Raw genomic sequence first — 19,551 nt, 5'->3', positions numbered from 1 at the left:
CTGAGGGCATGCACCCGCAGGCAACACCCCATCATTTCCAGAAGGGTGCATCTGCCCCTTGGCCTCCCCTTCTCCCATACGCACCTGTAGGTGTCGGTGGCTGGCACCTTCCAGGTCTGGATGCCCTTCAGGGGGCCCTCGCTCCCCACCACCACGCTCAGGTTGGAATTCCGGTAGGCGTTGTTACACTGGGCCTGTGTGGGGCCATGGGGCCCACTGGCCCCACACGTGGTGAACAGCCAGTGAACTGTGGCACAAGAGGAAAGGCAATCACTCACTTGGTCCGGCCCTCCCTCCTCCATAGGCTCCCCTGGGCTGCCTCTGAGCTATCCCCTCCATGGCCCCAGACCCATGTTTTAGGATGGCACCCAGGCCAGGGCAAGAAACACTGATTAGCCATTCAAATTGGAAACTTCTGTCGAGGATCTAGTATGTGTCAGGCCCTTGGGTCAGATATGAGGGGAGAGGCACAGATGGAGCTGACTGATCCAGCCTTAAGAAGCTTACAGCCTACTAAAGGAGTCCAAAAGGGATGCAACTATCTGTACCACAGGACTATAAGGAGAAAAAAAGACAAAAAACAAAAAGCCTCCCAGGGTTTGGCTAACACTACACTTGGAGAGTTATCAGGAGGGAGAAAGACCCCCATCAGGTAAGACAGGCATGGTCAGTGGCTGGGCCCTCTGCTCGTTTCTCACTGAGTCTGGCACAGTGCTGGGCAAACAACAGGTGCTCAATCTATGCTACTGTGACTGCATTTAACCTGCTCCCAAAGGTTGGACATTCACATATAAGATCCTCTTAGCTTGGAGAAGCTCAAAAGAGTAAACTGGACATATACGTCAGCTCCATGACCCCCACCCTCATTGGCCCAGGGACCCAGCACGGTGGTAGGAGCAGGAAACCTTGCACTCTTGGCTAGGGGCTCTGGGAAAGTACAAAAAAATGGGGAAACAGGTCACATTTGTCTCTGGTGCATGCTCTCCTTTCCCAAGCCCCTCACTACTTCCTGGTGCTCTGTCTTCACCCAGAGCACCCAATGTCTTTATGTAGCCTTCTGGGGGTGGCTCAGGATCATTTAGCACACCCTATCCTTCCACTGCCACTGGGCCATTTCCTTTGAAACTTTCTATCTTCGAGCCAGGCTGGATCTTGACGAATTATCAGATTTCATGTTGGCCGGAATTCTAACATTTTTATAACCTATAAAAACTTCTTAAAAATGTGTTCTTGATAAATTACTTTTACTTAAAATATAAAAATCTCATTATAAGATTGCAGAAATTATTTCCCTCTAAAGTAATTAAGTCAAATTTTACCTATAGAAAATTATGGAAAAATTAATTTGGTATACATAGTTTTGCTCACTAAAATGTTAAAGTGAACAATTTTTGAAGACTTTCAACTAATTTAATGATGTGGAAATGAAACCTTAATTTGGGTTGCTGATTACAAGCAATCAGATTGACATTACACTGGATAGTTTTGATAATCTGAAAACTTGGCCAGTGTGGTGGCTTTTTGTGATACTTTCCTGACCCCAAGGTCAGGAGACCTAAGTTCTGGTTGAGATTCCAAAGCATATGGCTATTCAACACTGCATATTCAACACTTTTCTTGGCTGGCTTTACTGTTTTGAAATGAAAGTGTTGGTTTCTACTTGGTTTCTAAAGGTTGTTTCAAGGGCGAGAAGGTGATGAATCCATTCATGTTTGGTGTGAATGGTTGGTTGTTAATTTTCTGATCTTTTTGTATTCTAAAGGGGGGGTATCCTATTAATTCAAAGAGCTAACTCTTTGAACTGAGGGCATTTTAGCAGAGCTGTCTTGGCCAGTTGCCCTTTTATCCTCTCCAGCACCCAAATCCTAAGAGTGGGCTGTGCCCAAGTGGTGAATGGAAAAGGATATGGATTTAGGGGCAGCCATATCAATTATTGGTTGTGGGACTTTGGCAGAGCTCCTTAGTCTGTAAAAAGGGCCGGACTGGCATGAGGATTAAAGAAAGCAAGGGACATAAAAGGTCTTTGTAAAGTCCAAAACTCTAAAAATACGAGTTGTGTCAATGACTACTGCTATACCCATGGCAGGTGCTTTTCTCAACAATGTGAAATGTGGCCAGGGAAGTATCTGTGAATATGGATCCTCCATCAGCAGCACCTATGGCTTTAAACTCAGTGACCTGGGGATGAGAATGGGGATGTGGGAAAAGACAATCCTGGAAAGGGAGTTGAAAAGTCTACTTGCTCCACATGATATTCAGCTCTTTGAAGCCTATACTGAGATCCAGTTTATGCCTTAAAGCAAGTATCCTGGGTTTGGGGGGTATACTTCTCAATTTGGGCAGAAGCATGACAATTCACATAGTTAATTCAGTCCTGGAAATGAAAGAATATGTGTGTGTGTGTGTGTGTGTGTTTCTTTTTTTCCTCAAGAATGTGCTGAGGAAGAGAGCTAAAGGTATAGGTGTGGTGCCCTACCTGAGCATCTCCTCTCTGTGGAACCCACTTCTAACTTTGGTCTGGGTTAACATTGTTCTAAATGTCCCGAGACATTCCCAGAGATGCTGGACTTCTACTTCTTGGCAAGGTAGAGCATTTGGTGAGGTAGGAAGAGAACCATGGGCTTTGGATCAAGATGGGCTAATTTTTCCTATCCTGGATTTTGCTCCTGATACCTATGATACCTAGGGTAAATCATATACCTCTCTGAGCCTCAGTTTCCTAATCTGAACAAATCAAATTTGGACTTAGTTGAGCCTATTAAATGATGACCTAAGCACAGTGCGTAGAATAACATCTGGCATTAGAGATGCATAATGAATACAGTTTAAAATTGCATGACTTCCTGTTCAATTTCTGTCTCTGAAGCAGAGACACTCAATTTCAAGATTTATGTTCCCATTCCATAGAAGGAGGGACATTGGGGCTGTTTCTCAATAAAGGGATTAATATTTTCCCAACTCAGTGGACATATATTAGTCTCAGGTGGTTTCTATACACAAAATTTTATTTTTATTTTCAGCCATTTCTGATGGGAAGTTCCTGAGAGAAAATTCTTTCTTGAGTGGATTCCATGGGAATAGGATTTGCCATCCCAGGTCAGACCCATGATTTATATAGCTAGAATTCTCTTGCTTTCAGCAGTCTTCCAGGCATGGTGGTCCTCCCTGCTTCCTTGGATGGCCCTGACCCTCATAAATCTGCCCAGAGTTGCTTGGAATCAATTTATGTTTCCCACCAGCTTTACCTATTTGGAGTATGGGCCTGTTCCCAGGGCTGTCCTGCTTCTCAAGTGTGTGGGCTTGTCTTGCTCAAGCTTCATACAGTTGGTTCCCTTTGCTCATTCTGTCTGGAATCTGACATTATAGAATGTCACAGCAAGATGGGATCTTAGGGATCACTGAATCCAGTGGTCCCCAAACCACCTGAGGGCCTTTAAAAGTATGAATTTCAGAGCCTTGGAGCTTCTGATTAGTAGAAACTATGTTGGGCAATGGTGAGGGAGGACAATACTTGCATTTTGTAAAAACTTTCTCAGGATAATCAACCAGATTTGTGAACTAAGTCCCCATCTACTTCAATGTCTAAAAGGAGAAAGAATGTTCTAGAAAAGGGAATAGACTTTTCTGAGTAAATCAGCCTTAGAGAAGGAACTACAAATTGGGAGTTCTTCCTTCTTTATCCAATGATCCTTTGATGGTGATCAAGCCCTTCCCAGCTTCCTGTCCTGAAGACTTCTAGTCTCTTCAGATTGTCCCTACATGAGTCTCTGATCCTGTGGCCTTCCTAGGACTCTAATGCTAGGATTTATTTTTTGAGTTAAGGTTATCAGAACTGTAGATTCCTGTGGGCTTTGTATAGTGGGACAGGGGCAATTGCTATTCTGCTTTATTTCTACTGTCCCTCTAAAGTGCCTGACACAGTCAGCTGAGCATTGGGTTAAGGCTTGCTGAAGCAGACTATAATAATTTCCAGATCCTTGCTTGAGGGCTGGGTTCACAGATTTAAATGGAAATTACTGTTGCTCTGGGTCTGGTGGTATTAACTGCCATGGGCTTATGAGGGCCCCAGAGGAGGGATCTGGAATGGGACCCTGGGAGCAGGAAAAGTCTAGCCATATGTCAGGCAAGGTAGGCATGAGATCAGTTCTAAGCTAAGGCAGAAAGAGTTAGAGTCATGAGAGGGTAGGCAAACACTAGGTTGATTTTTAGAAGTGACTTTGGGGAAAGTATTAGATACAACCTTATAGATCAAAGCAGGCAGGTCCAGAACCTGAGAGGCAAGAGAATTAGTGACAGCAGTTCCAGGGGGCAGGAGAAGTCAAGGTGAGCTTTGATCCTGGGGTAGAAGCCATTGTTTCCCAACTTGTTCTATGCTTCATTCTGTGTGTATGTTGGATGGGGGAAGTGCTGAACCTCAGACACTTGAGAAGTAAACTCCTCCATGAAGAGGGCAAAAACCTCTCAATATAGAATGTGTACATTATATGACTCAGGACTTGTGATGCTATATATGTATTAAATTTAAAAATCAGGAAATTCAAGTTCAGAGAAGCTAGGTGACTAACCTGTGGTACACAGAGTGAATAATCAGTTGAGCCAGGAATTAAGCATTGATTTTCTGAGTTCCAGTTCAAAACTTGAAAAGGTGCTAGACTCACCAGGAAATCCTCATGGAACTTGTCTGAGAGTCTAAGTGTTTTTCAAGTCCATAAGCCATGGGCTCACTTAAAGCCAGAACAGACCATACCAATCTTGCTCAGTCCCAGAGAATAAGCAGGCCAGCATGAGGGGAGAGGTGAAAATCTGGTCAGGATACTTGGTGGGTAGACTCTCAGTCCCAGAGGTGTGTCCCTATTGTATCATAGCCTAGCAGAGTGCAGGCTTGAAGATCATGGGCATAAACCAGGGAAAGCAGGTGCTCAGCATCAGGACTCTGGTCCCCAGAGAGGTCATGGGGAGCCAGGAGGTGTCAAAAGAAAAATTCAGTAACTGGAATGTTCACAAGGCCAGGAAGAAGAGATATAAGAGAGAGGGAAGGGTCATGAAGCAATAAGGCAAGACCTTGGTTTTTGGCCAGGAGACCACGGTCACAGACCAGTAGTGAGATAGGCTTGATGCTGAGCTGCCAGTCTGAGAGTACAAGGGTCCTCATATTCCTCTAGATGAGAGTCTACATTGGTCCCCGAGGCTCTGTGGAGCTATAGGAGGATCAAATGCACCCCAAGGAGGAGCTTGGATTGGGGATTGTGGAAGAAGGAAGCCTGGTTCTTTTCTCTTTAAAAAAAAAAACTTGAAAAAAACCCCAACAAAAATAAGACCAAAGCTATTGTATTAAAAGTCAATTAGGAAAGAAAAAAAAAAAAACAACTGCTTTATCTTGTTCTACTTATACCACATACTAGAAGCCTAGTTTAATACTCATTCACATCTAAATTGTATAAAGAACCCACAAACATCAAAATACTGATTGGTTGTAGACAGCCGAGCAAGAAAAAAATCCATTAAGCACTGGGTTTCGTTTTAAGTATATTGCAGTACCCTCCAAGAAGAAACAGATCAATTAGTAATATACTGCACAATGCTAAAAAGTAGGCTAGACAGTGATTGTACTAGTTTTATTACTGTTGCTAAGCCATCTCATCTGCTCAATTGAATGCAAAGAAATAAAGTGTGATACCAAGGAAAATAAGTTTTCAACTATTACTATTAATCACAATAATAAGGATCTGCCTCATGTTGAAGGCCTATGTGGCTATACCACAAAAGAGCACTCAATGGTGCAGATGGATCTTTTGTACCATTTTGATTCTGATCCATGGAGTTAAATTCTATCTGTATCTGTTGACTGAGCTGAACTTCATGGGAGCTGTGGCATATTGAACCATTTTGATGGCCATTGTAGATATCATTAAATAAAATCATGACCAAAATCTAAGTGAATATAATCACTCACCATCCATAAATGTAGATGACACCATTCTTTACTATAAATTGAAACAAATAATCCTTTTTTGAGTACATGATGAAAATTAACAAGTTGTTCTTATTAGGGAAAGATAAAAGTAATACACGTATTGTAGCAACTGTGAGGTTAAAATAGTTCTATCATCTGTCTCACCTCTTTAAATAATGGAGCAGTATCCCCTTCTAGATATATGATCCATGATTATTGCCCTTTTTTCTCTTTTTTTTTGGATGTTAGCAGTTATTGAAACATAATGCTTAGCTCCATTTATTTATTGGGAGGTGCAAAATAATGATATTCAAATGATATCTTTTTCTCTTATTTAATAGTTTGAATATATAAAGAGATGCTCCCTTTCATCTACTATTTGGTTACCAAGTGGTACAGTTCATACAGGAAAGGCTTGATGCTTAATTCTTCTACCTTATTTACAGTTTTCAAGATGATGGATTCATTTTCTATTATCTTCTAAAGTTGACCAATTAGTTGTTTATATATCATTATTAACCCATGAGTTTAAACATATTTTTGAGTTTTAATTAATCACAATTACTATCCTTTTAAAGTTCACATTTTTGCTCAGTGATAGCTTCCTGAGTTATTTTGCTTCCTTGCTATTTGTATGAAATGTTTCTTTCGCAGACCTGGTCTCAGCCGTTTTCTCAAAAGCTTTGATTTATTTTAGTGAAAAACCATTCTGTAAGTACACAATCTAGGTGCCATAGACACTGCTACTGGGCTGGTGATCGTTTCTAGGCTTCTTTACAGGACAGAGCTAAGATGTGTGTCAGTAAAAACATACATACATATGAAGAAGATACATATGTAAATGACAAAATACCTCATGAGCTCACAATACTTCCAGCTCAAATTCAGGACTACAAGATTTTAAATTTAATCTCTTCTCTTACATCTGCGTTTCTTTTTTCGACACTGAGAATCTCGGTTCTCAAGAACATAGGTAATAAAGGGTTTAGAATATTCTATAATTACTCAGTTACTTTACCCTTCATAATACACACAATAGTATCAGAGTTATAACACTACTACCTTACCATCATCAATATAAAAACTGAGATCAGGGGAAGTCTGGGTGTCTCAGTCAGTTAAGTGTCTGACTCTTGATTTTGGCTTAGTTCAGGATCTCAGGGTCGTGAGATCAAGCCCTGTGTCTGGAGCCAGTTTGAGATTCTCTCTCACTCTTCCCACCTCCACCGCCCCTCCCCCCCATTCCCCTGCTGGCTAGTGTTCTATCTCTTTCTCTAAAAATAGAATATAATAAAACCAAAAAATAAAAACCAAGATCAATTAAAAATTTTTTGGGTGTATGTGCCTTCCTTTCTCCTATAATTTCCTGAACTTGTACTCTAGCTACTCTGTTTGGGCATATCATCTCATTAACCTTTAGCTCATCTCACTTCTGTAAGTGCATATGTTTAATGCTCCTAACCATCATGTTGATATATCTTTAGTCATTTTGGTTGTCTGAAGCTTGATTTCAAGTAGATTCCTTAGAGAGGGCTCATGGGAATAACATTCTTTGAGTTCTTTGATATTGATAATATTTGTTTCCTTTGAGTATATTAAATATATTACTCCATTTTTTTTCTGGTTTAAAGTAGTACTATCAAAAACTCTGGGGGCACCTGTATGGCTTAGTCAGTTGAGCATCTATCTGCCTTTGGCCCAGGTCATGATCCCAGGGTCCTGGGATCGAGCCCCACATTGGGCTCCCTGCTCAGCGGGAAGCTTGCTTCTCCCTCTCCCTCTGCTGTTCCCCCTGCTTGTGCTCTTAATCTCTCTGCCTGTCAAATGGAATAAAATCTAACCTCCCCTAAAGAACTTTGATGATAATCTAAATTTCATTCTCTAATAAATCACTTGCTGTTTTTTCTTAGATGCCCAAAGTCTTTTTCTTTAATTTCCAGCAATTTTACTAGAATACCTTTTGGTATAACTCACTTGGATTAGTATTCTCAGCAGCACAGTGTGCTCTTTTATTAATTAGATTCAATAAGAATATTTTCCTTCAATTATAGCTTTAAGCATTTGTTTTGTTCCCTTTCTCCAATCTTCTTCTTCAGGCACTCCTGTTATCTGCATGTTGGATCTTCTCTGCCTATCTTGATGGATGTCACCTTTTTTATTTGAAAAAAATTTTCTCTTTTCACTTTCTATTTTTATAAGGCATTAACTGTCATGTTTATTTGCTCTAATTTAGTCTTCAATTTTGAAATTACTTTTCCTCTTATCTCAAATTCTTTTCTGAGTTCTACCACTTAGTTTTTGATCTTTTGTAACACTGGCTTATGCTATTTTTCATGTCTTCTATCATTATTTTAGTATCAGCTCATTTGGAAATAGACTATAATTTTGATCTCTTTGTGGATATGTCTTTCTGATATTCTTTCAATTTTCTGTAGGGATGTTGTTTTGTCCTCTATGCTCTTTTAAAATTCTTATTGTAATGTGGATGGGTCTTGATACCTACACATTTTTACATGAAATTAATTTTCCAGGACTTTTAGAGTTCAAGAGATTTTCTAATTTCACAGAGCTCCCTCTATTCTTTTTTTCATATAGTGTTGAAAAATATGGCAGTTTGCTTTCAAAAGTTTCTGGCTCTATTTCTTTTCTTCATATATACCTGGATATCTATCTATCTATCTATCTATCTATCTATCTATCTATCATCTATCTATCTATCTATCTATCTATCTATCTATCTATCTATCATCTATCATTCCTATCCTACTCAATGTTGATTTGACATCTAGAAATTTCTTCTTAGTATGGACTCTTTCCTGGAAAGGAGGCTTGATGGCTAGGTCACCCTAGCGTCTTCAAATATTACCTTAGCCCTTTGCACTCACATACCCCTGGACTGGACAAAACCTCTCCCAGATTCAGCAATCCTTCTCAGATTGGTTGTCAGTCATTTCCAGCATGTATCTGTCAGTGATTTTTCTCCTGTTCTCAGGTTTATAAGACAGCCTGTTGCCTTCAACTCCCTTCTTTTGTTCAGATGCTGATATTAATTAGGCAGGTCTTATAGTTGTTGTACTTTGCCCTCATCCATTTGTATTTTAGGTATTTTTTTAATCAAACAATTTTGTTGTAAATGTTCATAGGTTTTCAGTTTTGATATATAGTTGCTTTGCTTTTAGATTCAGAGAGATAGACAACTATGCTGGTACTGCCATCACTGCCATCTTCTCTTTTCCTTGAGAAAAATTGTAAAGTAGGAATCACTTGAGGTCACCTGTTATGATTAGCCCTTTTATATAATCTGTCTGTTCAGGTCTCTCACCTGAATTTCTACTCTTGGGGCTGCAGAATTTTTCCAATTGCATATCAGGGACATCTCCAATGACCATGGACTAGAACTTGCTGTTACATCATGTCTGCCTTTTTTGGGATACAGCCCACTCAGTATAATTTAACTTTTCCTTTGATAGTGCCACCCAGATGTAGCCAGTTGTTTAGGGCCATTTGTCCCTTCATGAATTGGCCCCAGGTATAAATACTTATACTAATTCACTTTCTTCTCTCTCATTGTTACATATGCTTTCCTAGTGCTTCAGCATGTCCTCCTATGTTTAATCTTATTTTATACTCAATGTTGGGTGAGGGCATGAAAGTGGCCCCACATCTCTGTATCAGGTTGAGGGCCAGATAGCTGCAAGAAGCCTATATTTCACAGTTTTGGAATGTATTGATATTTGGGTACTTCTATTTGGTAGATGATGGAAGGTCCTGGACATCTAACCTTAGGGAGAAAGACGTTACTATGATTTTGAGGGAACAGGGCTAGGACCCTTTAGGCCTCTAATTTCCATGTATTTAATTACAGAGCATTTATGTAGCTGTAGCTCCATCCTCCAGCAAGTTTAGCTCCTGACAACCACATCAAATCAGTAGACAGGGTAGAATCATTTTTATCTTGCCAGAGAGGTGACCATGTAGAAAAATTAAATCTGGGGCTAAGTGAGGAGAGGCAGGTCACATTTACTCTTTCTGGAACACAGTCAGTTTTCAGTTGGTGAATTTCCCATGTTCTAGTTTGCTTCTCAGACTATTTTTGCATGACATATGCACACATATGCACACGCTCACACCCACCGCACAAACTCACATGCATACTCTCACACGTACCACACACTCACGCACATCACACACTCACACCAGACATGACACACTCACACACACCATACACACTCTCACAACACATATGACACACACACACATACACCTCCCACAAAACTCTCATATGCTCACACACACACCACACACACTCCTACACAACACAATGACACCCTCACAAACTCACATACCACACACATTCATACCCACCACACAAACTCTCACACATTCACACACATAACACACACTTTCACACCACACATATGACACATACACCCATCACACAGACTCATACACACTCATACACACACACACACCACACTAACACTCATCACACAAACTGTCACGGACACATACTACACTCACCCTCCCCCCCCACACACACACCATGTTCATTTGTGCAAAGCTTTCTGGCCATTTTTCTTTTGTTCTTTTTTGATGATGTGAAGTTAGGAGGTGATAACAATAATGAAAACACCAGCCCTATCTTTTATGCTAGATATTCTCATGCACATGATATGTGTTTTACTTTTACATCATTGTCTCCTTTGCCCCTCACACAGTTCCACTAGACTGGAAGGATGTCTAAAAATGCTGAGGTCTCCCAGAGAACAAAGACTAGAAGCCCATGTCCCTCTCTGTTGGGAGGCAGATATTTCTTCATAGAAGGGAACCTCTGAGCAAGCCAGATCCCCATCAACAGGGAAACAAGTCAGGGCTGTTGAGATAAAAGCTGCTTTCAGGACGGAATTACCCTAAACAGCTCTGACACCCGGCAATCCGAGGGAGTTTTTAATGGCTCCTGTGATGGCTACTGTGTTGTGTTCTCAGCCACCCCCTGCTCCCTGAGGGAAAGTCAGTAACACATGAGAGAAGAGAAAGGTCACAGGAAAAACACTCTCCTGAAAGCATAGCTGTAAAAATTAAGTTAAGGGAGTCCTCGGGGCTAATTTTGTTATTCCCAAGTTGGCTTCAGGCCAGAGTTGTGTTAATAAAGTATTTGGTAGGGAGAGGGGTGTTGTAGACTCACACATCTGGGGGTTACACATAATGGATTTGGTTTTAAGTTTCAAGTGGAAAGTGATGGTGATTCAAACACCAGTGTTATCATATGCAGGCCTGAAGATTCATTGATTTCTGACCTTATCTGCTCTTGTCCATGGACTTGGACAGGGGAGAGACAGTCTGGTACTTTGCCATAGGGGTTATGTTAACAGGATTCACTGCCTCCAGAGAGCGGGGTAATAGTACAAGAAGCCAGTAGTAGTTCTTGCTTATTGTCTGGTTCTAAGTCATTAAGGGTGAAATATGCACACGCTCACACCCACCGCCTTATAAGGCCCTTGTGATTGGAACACTTCTGACAGAAGGACAGATAAAGGGCTAGCGGTCCAACTGGCCAAGTGATTTGGAACTAGAAAGAACAAATGTCCTGATTTCTGGGTCTGGGTCTTGGACCCTCTTGGGAATTGGAAAAAAGGATACCTGAGAGGTGGAAAATCCAAATGTCAAGGGCAAAAGGGAAAGTAGTGGTGGAAGAAATAGGACCAAATGGTGGACCAAGAAGAGAAGACAATGTATCTGAGTGAGAGGCCTAGAGAGAAGAGGGAGAAGAGACACTTCTTTCTTATTCCTACCTATGATGCCCCCATGGTGGCCTGAGATACAGCATCTTAAGAAACAAGCATGGAAAAAGGCCAAGAAGATCACAGAGATGTGTATCACCCCATCATAAGGCACTCCATTAACGACACTAGTCATGTATAGGATCACCAAACTAATGTCAGCAATCATCTATAAAGTGCTTTTTGTTATGGAACTGGACCCCTCCTTGGGCTCCCAGCCATTGTCTGGGTCCTACCTCAATCTGAATGAACACTTCTATTTTTTTATAAATTTATTTTTTATTGGTGTTCAATTTGCTAACATATAGAATAACACCCAGCGCTCATCCCATCAAGTGCCCCACTCAGTGCCCATCACCCAGTCACCCCCACCCCCCGCCTGCCTCCCTTTCTACCACCCCTGGTTCGTTTCCCAGAGTTAGGAGTCTCTCATGTTCTGTCTCCCTTTCTGATATTTCCCACTCATTTTTTCTCTTTTCTCCTTTATTCCCTTTCACTATTTTTTATATTCCCCAAATGAATGAGACCATATAATGTTTGTCCTTGAATGGACACTTCTAGAATCAAGATCTCCCACCTGCTTGAGGTAAAAACACCAATGACCAGAGAGAGACTCTCGCTGCTATCCCTCAAACAGCGATGTTGGTGGGGAACCAGGCATCAGGGTCACTCCCTCGTCCTGGCCTGGTCAGCCCTGGCATGCTCCCTTTTCTTCACCCACCCTCAGCTATATCTATACACAGTTCATGGTCAAGGCCTTTAGTGTTTATGAGAGTTGTAACTACATCATGAGGGCCTTGGAGGTTTTCCCAGGCTGCGTTAGCCTAGGGGTAAAAAGTAGGAACTTAATGTTAGTAACAAATATTATTATTTGGTTCTTCTCTGACACATACTTGAAGGAACCTGAAGTCTTCTCTGTTAACACCCCTATCATTATGGCACATATGCACACACCACATATGCTCTGCCACTGTCACTTGTCTACTTAAATTGCTTTATTTTCTTCACAAAACATCACTATCTGAAATATATCACCTGTATACTTGTTTGTTGTCTGTCACCTCTCTGGTGTATAAACTTTATGAGGCTAAGTGAGGCTTAGTTAATTTAGTTCACTGCTTTGTCTCCAGGACCTAAAACAGTGCCAGTCGTGAAGAAGGAAGTTAATAAGCCTTTGTTGAGTGAAGAACAAAACAAGAGAGATAGAAGAGGGTAGGCCAAATACCAGCCCTCAAACCCACTTGAGGGGTCGGAAGGAGGAAATCATGCATGCTGAGGGTACTGTGTGTGGTTTGGTGGGAACACTATTGGCCCTTTGTGTTCTTGTAGTAGAATTAGAGCAATATAGGTTGGAAAGAGCCAGGGTAGTCCTGGTGGTAATAAACAGGTGTTTGTTGAAAGGTATTTTGTCTCTTAGCCACAACTGCACAACAGAAAGGGGTAGGGTCCTGAGGAGACATCACACATCTTCACATAGTCATTCACACACATACCAGCACACACTCCTATACATATAACCACACCCACATTACTGAAATGTAGGGAGCCCCACAGTCTTTAAGAGAACACTTGAGGGCAGCCCGGGTGGCTCAGCAGTTTAACTCCTGCCTTCGGCCCAGGGCCTGATCCTGGAGACCCGGGATCGAGTCCCACATCGGGCTCCCTGCATGGAGCCTGCTTCTCCCTCTGCCTATGTCTCCGCCTCTCTCTCTCTCTCTCTCTCTCTCTCTCTCTCTGTGTCTCTCACGAATAAATAAATAAAATCTTAAAAAAAAAGAGAATACTTGAATCCTGTCCCTTAGCAATATGGACACTCTACTGACCTGATGACTGATGGAAACTATCAATTGATAGACTGTATGGACTAGTTAGGCGGATCAAAGTCATAAAGCCAGTTGAGGAAAAGTTCTAGGAAGCTCATCTGAGGTCCTGGAGTGTTTTCCTGATTCTGTTAGGTTGCTGGACAAGCCCAAGCTGTGCTTATTTTCCTCACTTGTTAACATTAATCCTGGAATAGGATCAATTTGTCAGTCACTTAAAAAATAATAACTAAATGTATAAACTGTACTCACATTATTATGAAGATACTGTCAATATTCTCTTTAAAAACCAAATCAGGCCTCTCACATCTAATCTCCGAGGATTTGTTTAAAAAGCTGTTCCTGGAGAAAGTTCTGGAGGCCCCATTATGACTGAGATCTTGACAAGCTTTAAAAGACTAAAAATCCTCTTTCAATTTATATCGGTGAGTGGGTCTTCATGGGGCAATCCTCTGTGGCCCCACAAAAGTCATTCATTTCCCCCAAATGAAGTTTGAGGGTTTCATCTGCAAATTGAAGATGAACTGTGTTGATTGAACAAGAGGACCCACAGTGCAAAATACTGCCCCTCCTCTTTTTAGTTTTAAGAATGCAGAGCTGGGATTTGTTTGAAACTTTTGCAAAAGAATTCAAGGAAAAATATATTCAGAACACACACTTACATATTATCAAAGGTGGGTGGCTCATAATTTGGGGAGGAGATGATTATAAATACACTGAAAATTTATAGAAGACAACATATGGAGGGATGAGCGAACTGGCCCAATCTTTTCCCTTATATATTTTAATAATAATGTTAATAACAACATCACAACAACATTTTATATTAGTATATTCTTAAAGCCTGCTAGAAATGAGCGCATTTGTTCACTACAATAGCTGCTCTGAGAAAGAACTGTGGCAGATAACTGTTATCCCTGCTGTACACATGAAGGAAGAAACTGGGGCCCAGAATGTTTGATTCTACTCAAATTGCAAAGCCAGAACCTTAGTCTTCAGGATTCTTGACCAAACCATTTATGATCTTGCTGTGGACTGGCACTTTGTAGGTATTTTATGAATATTTAAGTGTCTGATAGGCTTGAGAGCACTTTCAGGAACTCTTGCCATCAGCCTCCACCATGAGTTCTCAAAGCTTCCTGGTAGTTGGGTGATCTCTGTCACACAGAAGCCCACTGCAGGTAGGTTCTAAGGAGATCCCCATTGATCTCTGTGTTCTGGTAGTCAGACCTTCCTTAGTCTCCTCCCTGAGTATGGATGAGACCTGTGTATTGCTTCTAAGCAATAGAATATGGTAATGGTGATGGGATGTCATTTTCATGATTACATTACATAAGATTGTAACTTTCATTTTGCTTGCAGATTGTCTTTCTCTTTCTCCTTCCTCCTCCTCTCTTTCCAGGTGTCTCAAGAACTGCCACAATCATGTGAACTTGGGAGGGACACCTTCCCTGGTTGGGCTTTCAGATGAGACCCAGCCTTAGCTAACACCTGGATTGCAACCATATGAGAAATTATAAAGCAGAAAACCCAGCTGAACTGTGCTTAGTTTCCTGACCCACAGAAACTAATATAACACATGTGTGTTGTTTTAAGCTGCTGCATTTATGGTAACTTGTTATAAGGTAATAGATCACTATCTAGCCACCCCAAAACCCCACACCAGGACTTTCTCTGGCTTCCTCATCTTCTGTGTAAGCACCCAGTGTGGAGGGCCCTGGCTAGGCTGTATTCTTCTGGATGTCTTCTGTCTCCTCCTTGATTCAGTGATGGCTAGGGTGATTCCACCTCTTGTTCCTTTTTCTCTTGCCAATGGAGCAGCAAGTGGGGAGGATCCCTTTATGTGATCTAGAGTTAGTATTTCAGCCTTTTTCCTCATAGTTCCTCTGTCCAGCTCTAGGCCCAGATAAATTAAAACAAAACAAAACAAAACAAAACAAAACAACAAAACATCTCTCTGCCCAGGACCACTGAAGCTTTGCTGCAACAAGCAGAAATCTGAATAGGCTCCAAGGGGATGCAGGGTTGTTTTGCAGGCTGAACCAGCAAGTCTGGGAGTAGGGTGATAATTAAAAGTGGTCTTCCCCCTCAAACAAATGCTTAATGTATTTGCACTGATGGGTGGGCCTTTTGTGTTCTGCTGGTCTTAGAGCTAAATGATCTTAATCAAGCCATGCTGAGACCAGAGTTCTTGGATCATTTGTTGTCTCTCACATATGCAATCTTTCACTGAAACAAATGGGTAAAAGCAACATGTTTTCTTAGGCCATCCAGGAGAGAGAAAGGCAGTGAATCCTCTCTTCTGCTAACAGGAGCCATGGCCTGTGTTAAGGCATTTTGTCTGTAACTTTTCCATGATTTCAACCACCATGTAGCATTAGACTGGCAGTTCATGAGGTGTTTTTGAGTCCATCAGAGCTGGATGATACTGTGCTGTTTCTCCAGTGGGACACAGGGTTGGGAAGTTCTGCAGTAACAGCATAGATTTTTTCCTTTCTCAAAGGACACTAGATTTCCTTTCAGAGCCATGGAGTGGGGGGATGTGTTCTAATTCCAGATGCAATTAAAGTTAGAAATTGGAAAAGGAACCAGAATCTCCCATGTGCTGAGAAAGCAGTGGTTTCATACCAGGTTTATGTGGAACCAACTCTGGGTGGTGCATTTTTCAAGAGTGGCACTTTGGCTCATTCCCAGTTGCAGGTCCCGAGGTACCCAGCACAGGGCTTGGCACAGTGCAGGCATATGGCACATGCTCATTAAGCTTGTTGAACTGAACTCAGGCTCCCATGATTTTTTTTTTTTTTAAGGATTGGGATTTAGGGAATTCTAAAAACACTGACTAGAAAGCAATGATGTTTTCTGTGTTGAATGCTGAGTTGGGTCTCCCGAGTTGGAAAGAGAAAACCGGTTGACCTGGATGCAGCTAGAGCTTCTCCCTTGTCAGTAGCTGGGTGATATTTGGGATTGTTCCCAATGGGAATGGGAATGGAATGGGGTTACAGTGGTAAGACTTTGGAGTGAGCAGCTTGAGTCTGGATCCTGGCTCTGCACTCAATTGGTGGGACAAATCACACAACCTTTCTGATGCTATCCTCACTTCTGAAATGAGGAAAATATTAATGGCTCACACAGCTCACTGTGACCTGCTCCTCTTTCAGCCTGGGACAGGCATTCACTCATCTAATCCTTTTATCAAGCCTATGCACTAATGATAAAGGCACCATTTTTTTTAATGTGGGGAAGGAAAGGCACAAAAAGAAGAAGGAAGTGGCTTAAAGTAAGCGGCATAGCTGGGACTTGAATACAGGTAGTCTGTGCTCTTGAAAAACATACCAGACTCAGAATGGATGAAACAGCGTGGGAGGTGCAGGGTTCCAGTCGTGGAATGAATAAGTCATAAGGAGAAGAGAGAGGTACAGCATAGGGAATAGACTTAATAGTATTATGACAGTGTTGTGTGGTGCCAGATAGGAGCTACACTTGTGTGAGCACAGCAGAACGGATATTTGCTGACTCACTGTGTTGTACGCCTGAAACTAATGTCACATCTATCAACTATACTTCAATAACAAACAAACTGTGATGCCATCGTCACCTTCTGATAGTGATGTCTATCCTTGGGGAGCCTGGGGGTCTGTAAGGACCCAGTGAAAGAAGCTGAACATGCTTGGTGACCATGTACAGATCTAAGGGGACAGCCTATAATGTGGTATATTCGCCCTGGAAGCTGCTGCTGGTGGGGGCTCTGTCGGGGGAGCGAGCCTCCTACTCGGCCTTCCGCTCCACCCTGTACTGTCACTGGGGACCGTGGATGTGCTTTCTCTCTCTCGGCCACCACGCAGGCCACCTCTTGGGGATGCCAACTGGGTCTCCAATGTATAAAACCTCTCTCCCTGGAAGAGCCTCATTAGCGTCAGTAATGGGCATCATGAATCACGACTTAGTTCCACGCACCTCTCTTCCCGGAGCACGGCTGTGTTAGCTCCCAGGGAGGGAAGGGAGACACTCTCAAATGAAGAGTGACATTGTAATTGGGAGGGCACTGGACCTGCCACCGGGACTGGAGGCCCACAAGCTTGTTAAGGCTGGTGCTTCATGAGTCATCCCTAGTTCTCTTGCTATAAATAGGTGATAATCTAAAATTAGTAAAATAAGAGAGAACACATAACACTTGGTTAAAAAGCCAACAGTTGAACAGGAAAAAATGGCCAGCCACCCAAAGGAGTCCCAAGGATTCTATCTGTGGCCTGTGCCTGCTCAAGTCTTAAATTCTTTCCCCCAGTCGAATGGGTGCTGACAAAAGGGTATTCCATGGGCACCCATGAGGATCAGGGTGCACAGAGGGGTGCCAGTTAGCTGCAATTATCAGCTTCCTTATGTGTGTGTGTGTGTGTGTGTGTGTGTGTGGTACATGTGTGTCTGGTGTGCCGTTTTGAATAACAGTGAAGATGCTTTAAGCAAAAACTTTAGAAACGGAGGTATTTTCAGAGACAAGATTCCTCTAGAATCTTGAAGTAGGATTCCTTGAAGATGTATCACAATTTGCCCTTCTAAATGTTACATGGCTTACAAAGCTTAACTTTTCCATATGATTTCTCAAAAGACCACGGTTTTTAGCCTTATACCCAAGTTGTATAACTTCAGGCAAGTTATCCTCTGGGGGCCTGCTCCCTCAGCTGTAAAAGAGGGATTGTATTATAGTGCCAACTAGTGAGATCATGAAGACAAAAGAGCCCAGGACAGTTCCTGACACCCAGCATGCCCAGTGACTGGTGGTTTTTAGGTGTGTAAAGAGGGGATGCCTGGGTCGCTCAGTGGCTGAGCATCTGCTTTGGCTCAGGGCTTGAGCCCAGGGTTCTAGGATCGAGTCCTGCATCAGGCTCCCCGCAGGGAACCTGCTTCTCCCTGTGCCTATGTCTCTGCCCCTCTCTCTGTGTCTTCCATGAATATATAAATAAAACCTTTAAAAAAAATAAAAAAAAGAGTAGATGACAACATGCTTTGCTGTTTGAGAGATTAAAACTTAAAAGCATTCCATGTGACTCTGAACCAGTCCCCACCTTCCCCAGGCCTAGGCTCCTCGTCTGTTTTAAAGAGGTCAGGCTGCCCTTTGCAGTTGCTAAACTATCTTTTAAATCAGGCTTTCCTTGAGAGTCTCCTAAAAAATGCAGAGTGTGACCTCTCCTTCCTAGACATTCAGATTCCACTAGGGACTAGGAAGCAGCATTTCTGGCAGGGTCCTCCTTGCCCTAGCAAGGTGACCAGAAGCAGATGGTATGAGGACACATGTGGAGAGAGCTTGGGGTGATCTGGGTCCCTGCTGCACTAGGAAGCCCCAGGTGCCCTGACAGTGGGCATCTTAGGGGAAAGCTGTTAATGATACACTGAACCCAAGAGTCCAACTGGAGTCCCCCCAGGGTGAGTGGGGCTCCCTGGCACCTCTACCCTTACTTGTTTCCTGCCCTCCCCATGCCTTAGGGCTTCCTGCCTCCCAAACTGGCATGCAGCAAAGAGCTCAGGTTAAAGCAGAATCCCAGCTTCCTCAAGCTGGTAGTTGTCTGAGGTGCCAACAAGTGATAGGTTGCTATGATTTGTTTGGGATTGGATTAGAATACATTTATTTGTTCAAGAACGAGGTCAATCCTCACTATTTGGTTGTGCCGCTGAAGTGAACCTGGCTGGGTCTGCAGCGCCCGAGTGCAGAAGGCTCTGGTAGAAATGAGAAGACAGGTTCAGAGCGAGGGGGCCAGACCCTTGGCAAGCGTGCCTTGCAACAATGCCGTCATCCCCAGAAGGGCATGCTTGGACCATAATGGCTCTAGCTACAAATTCTATTAACTCTAATAGTTGTTCTGTGGTGAATGGATAATGCATTTAGCAGAAATAGACTCAATCAATTTATATGAAACACATAAAACTTTCTCATTGAAATTGGCATCTGTTCTTGAATCATAGGAGCATGTGTGGAAATGGACAGTCTGTCACCCTTTCTCCTGGG

At 42.4% G+C, this 19,551-nt stretch overlaps 1 protein-coding gene across 2 annotated transcripts in view; it reads right to left on the bottom strand.

Moving 5' to 3' along the window:
• The window catches only part of ALK (ALK receptor tyrosine kinase), a 692,068-nt gene that overhangs the window by 59,109 nt on the left and 613,408 nt on the right, over positions 1 to 19,551 (bottom strand). For both annotated transcript variants that reach the window (XM_072770669.1, XM_072770670.1), the window contains one exon: positions 85 to 247. In XM_072770669.1, coding sequence (XP_072626770.1) covers positions 85 to 247 — 163 coding nt within the window. The remainder of the gene's footprint in view (positions 1 to 84; positions 248 to 19,551) is intronic.

Source organism: Canis lupus, chromosome 12 (assembly GCF_048164855.1).
Source record: "Canis lupus baileyi chromosome 12, mCanLup2.hap1, whole genome shotgun sequence".
Taxonomy (NCBI): domain Eukaryota; kingdom Metazoa; phylum Chordata; class Mammalia; order Carnivora; family Canidae; genus Canis; species Canis lupus.
This window is presented reverse-complemented; position numbering and strand designations above follow the sequence as displayed.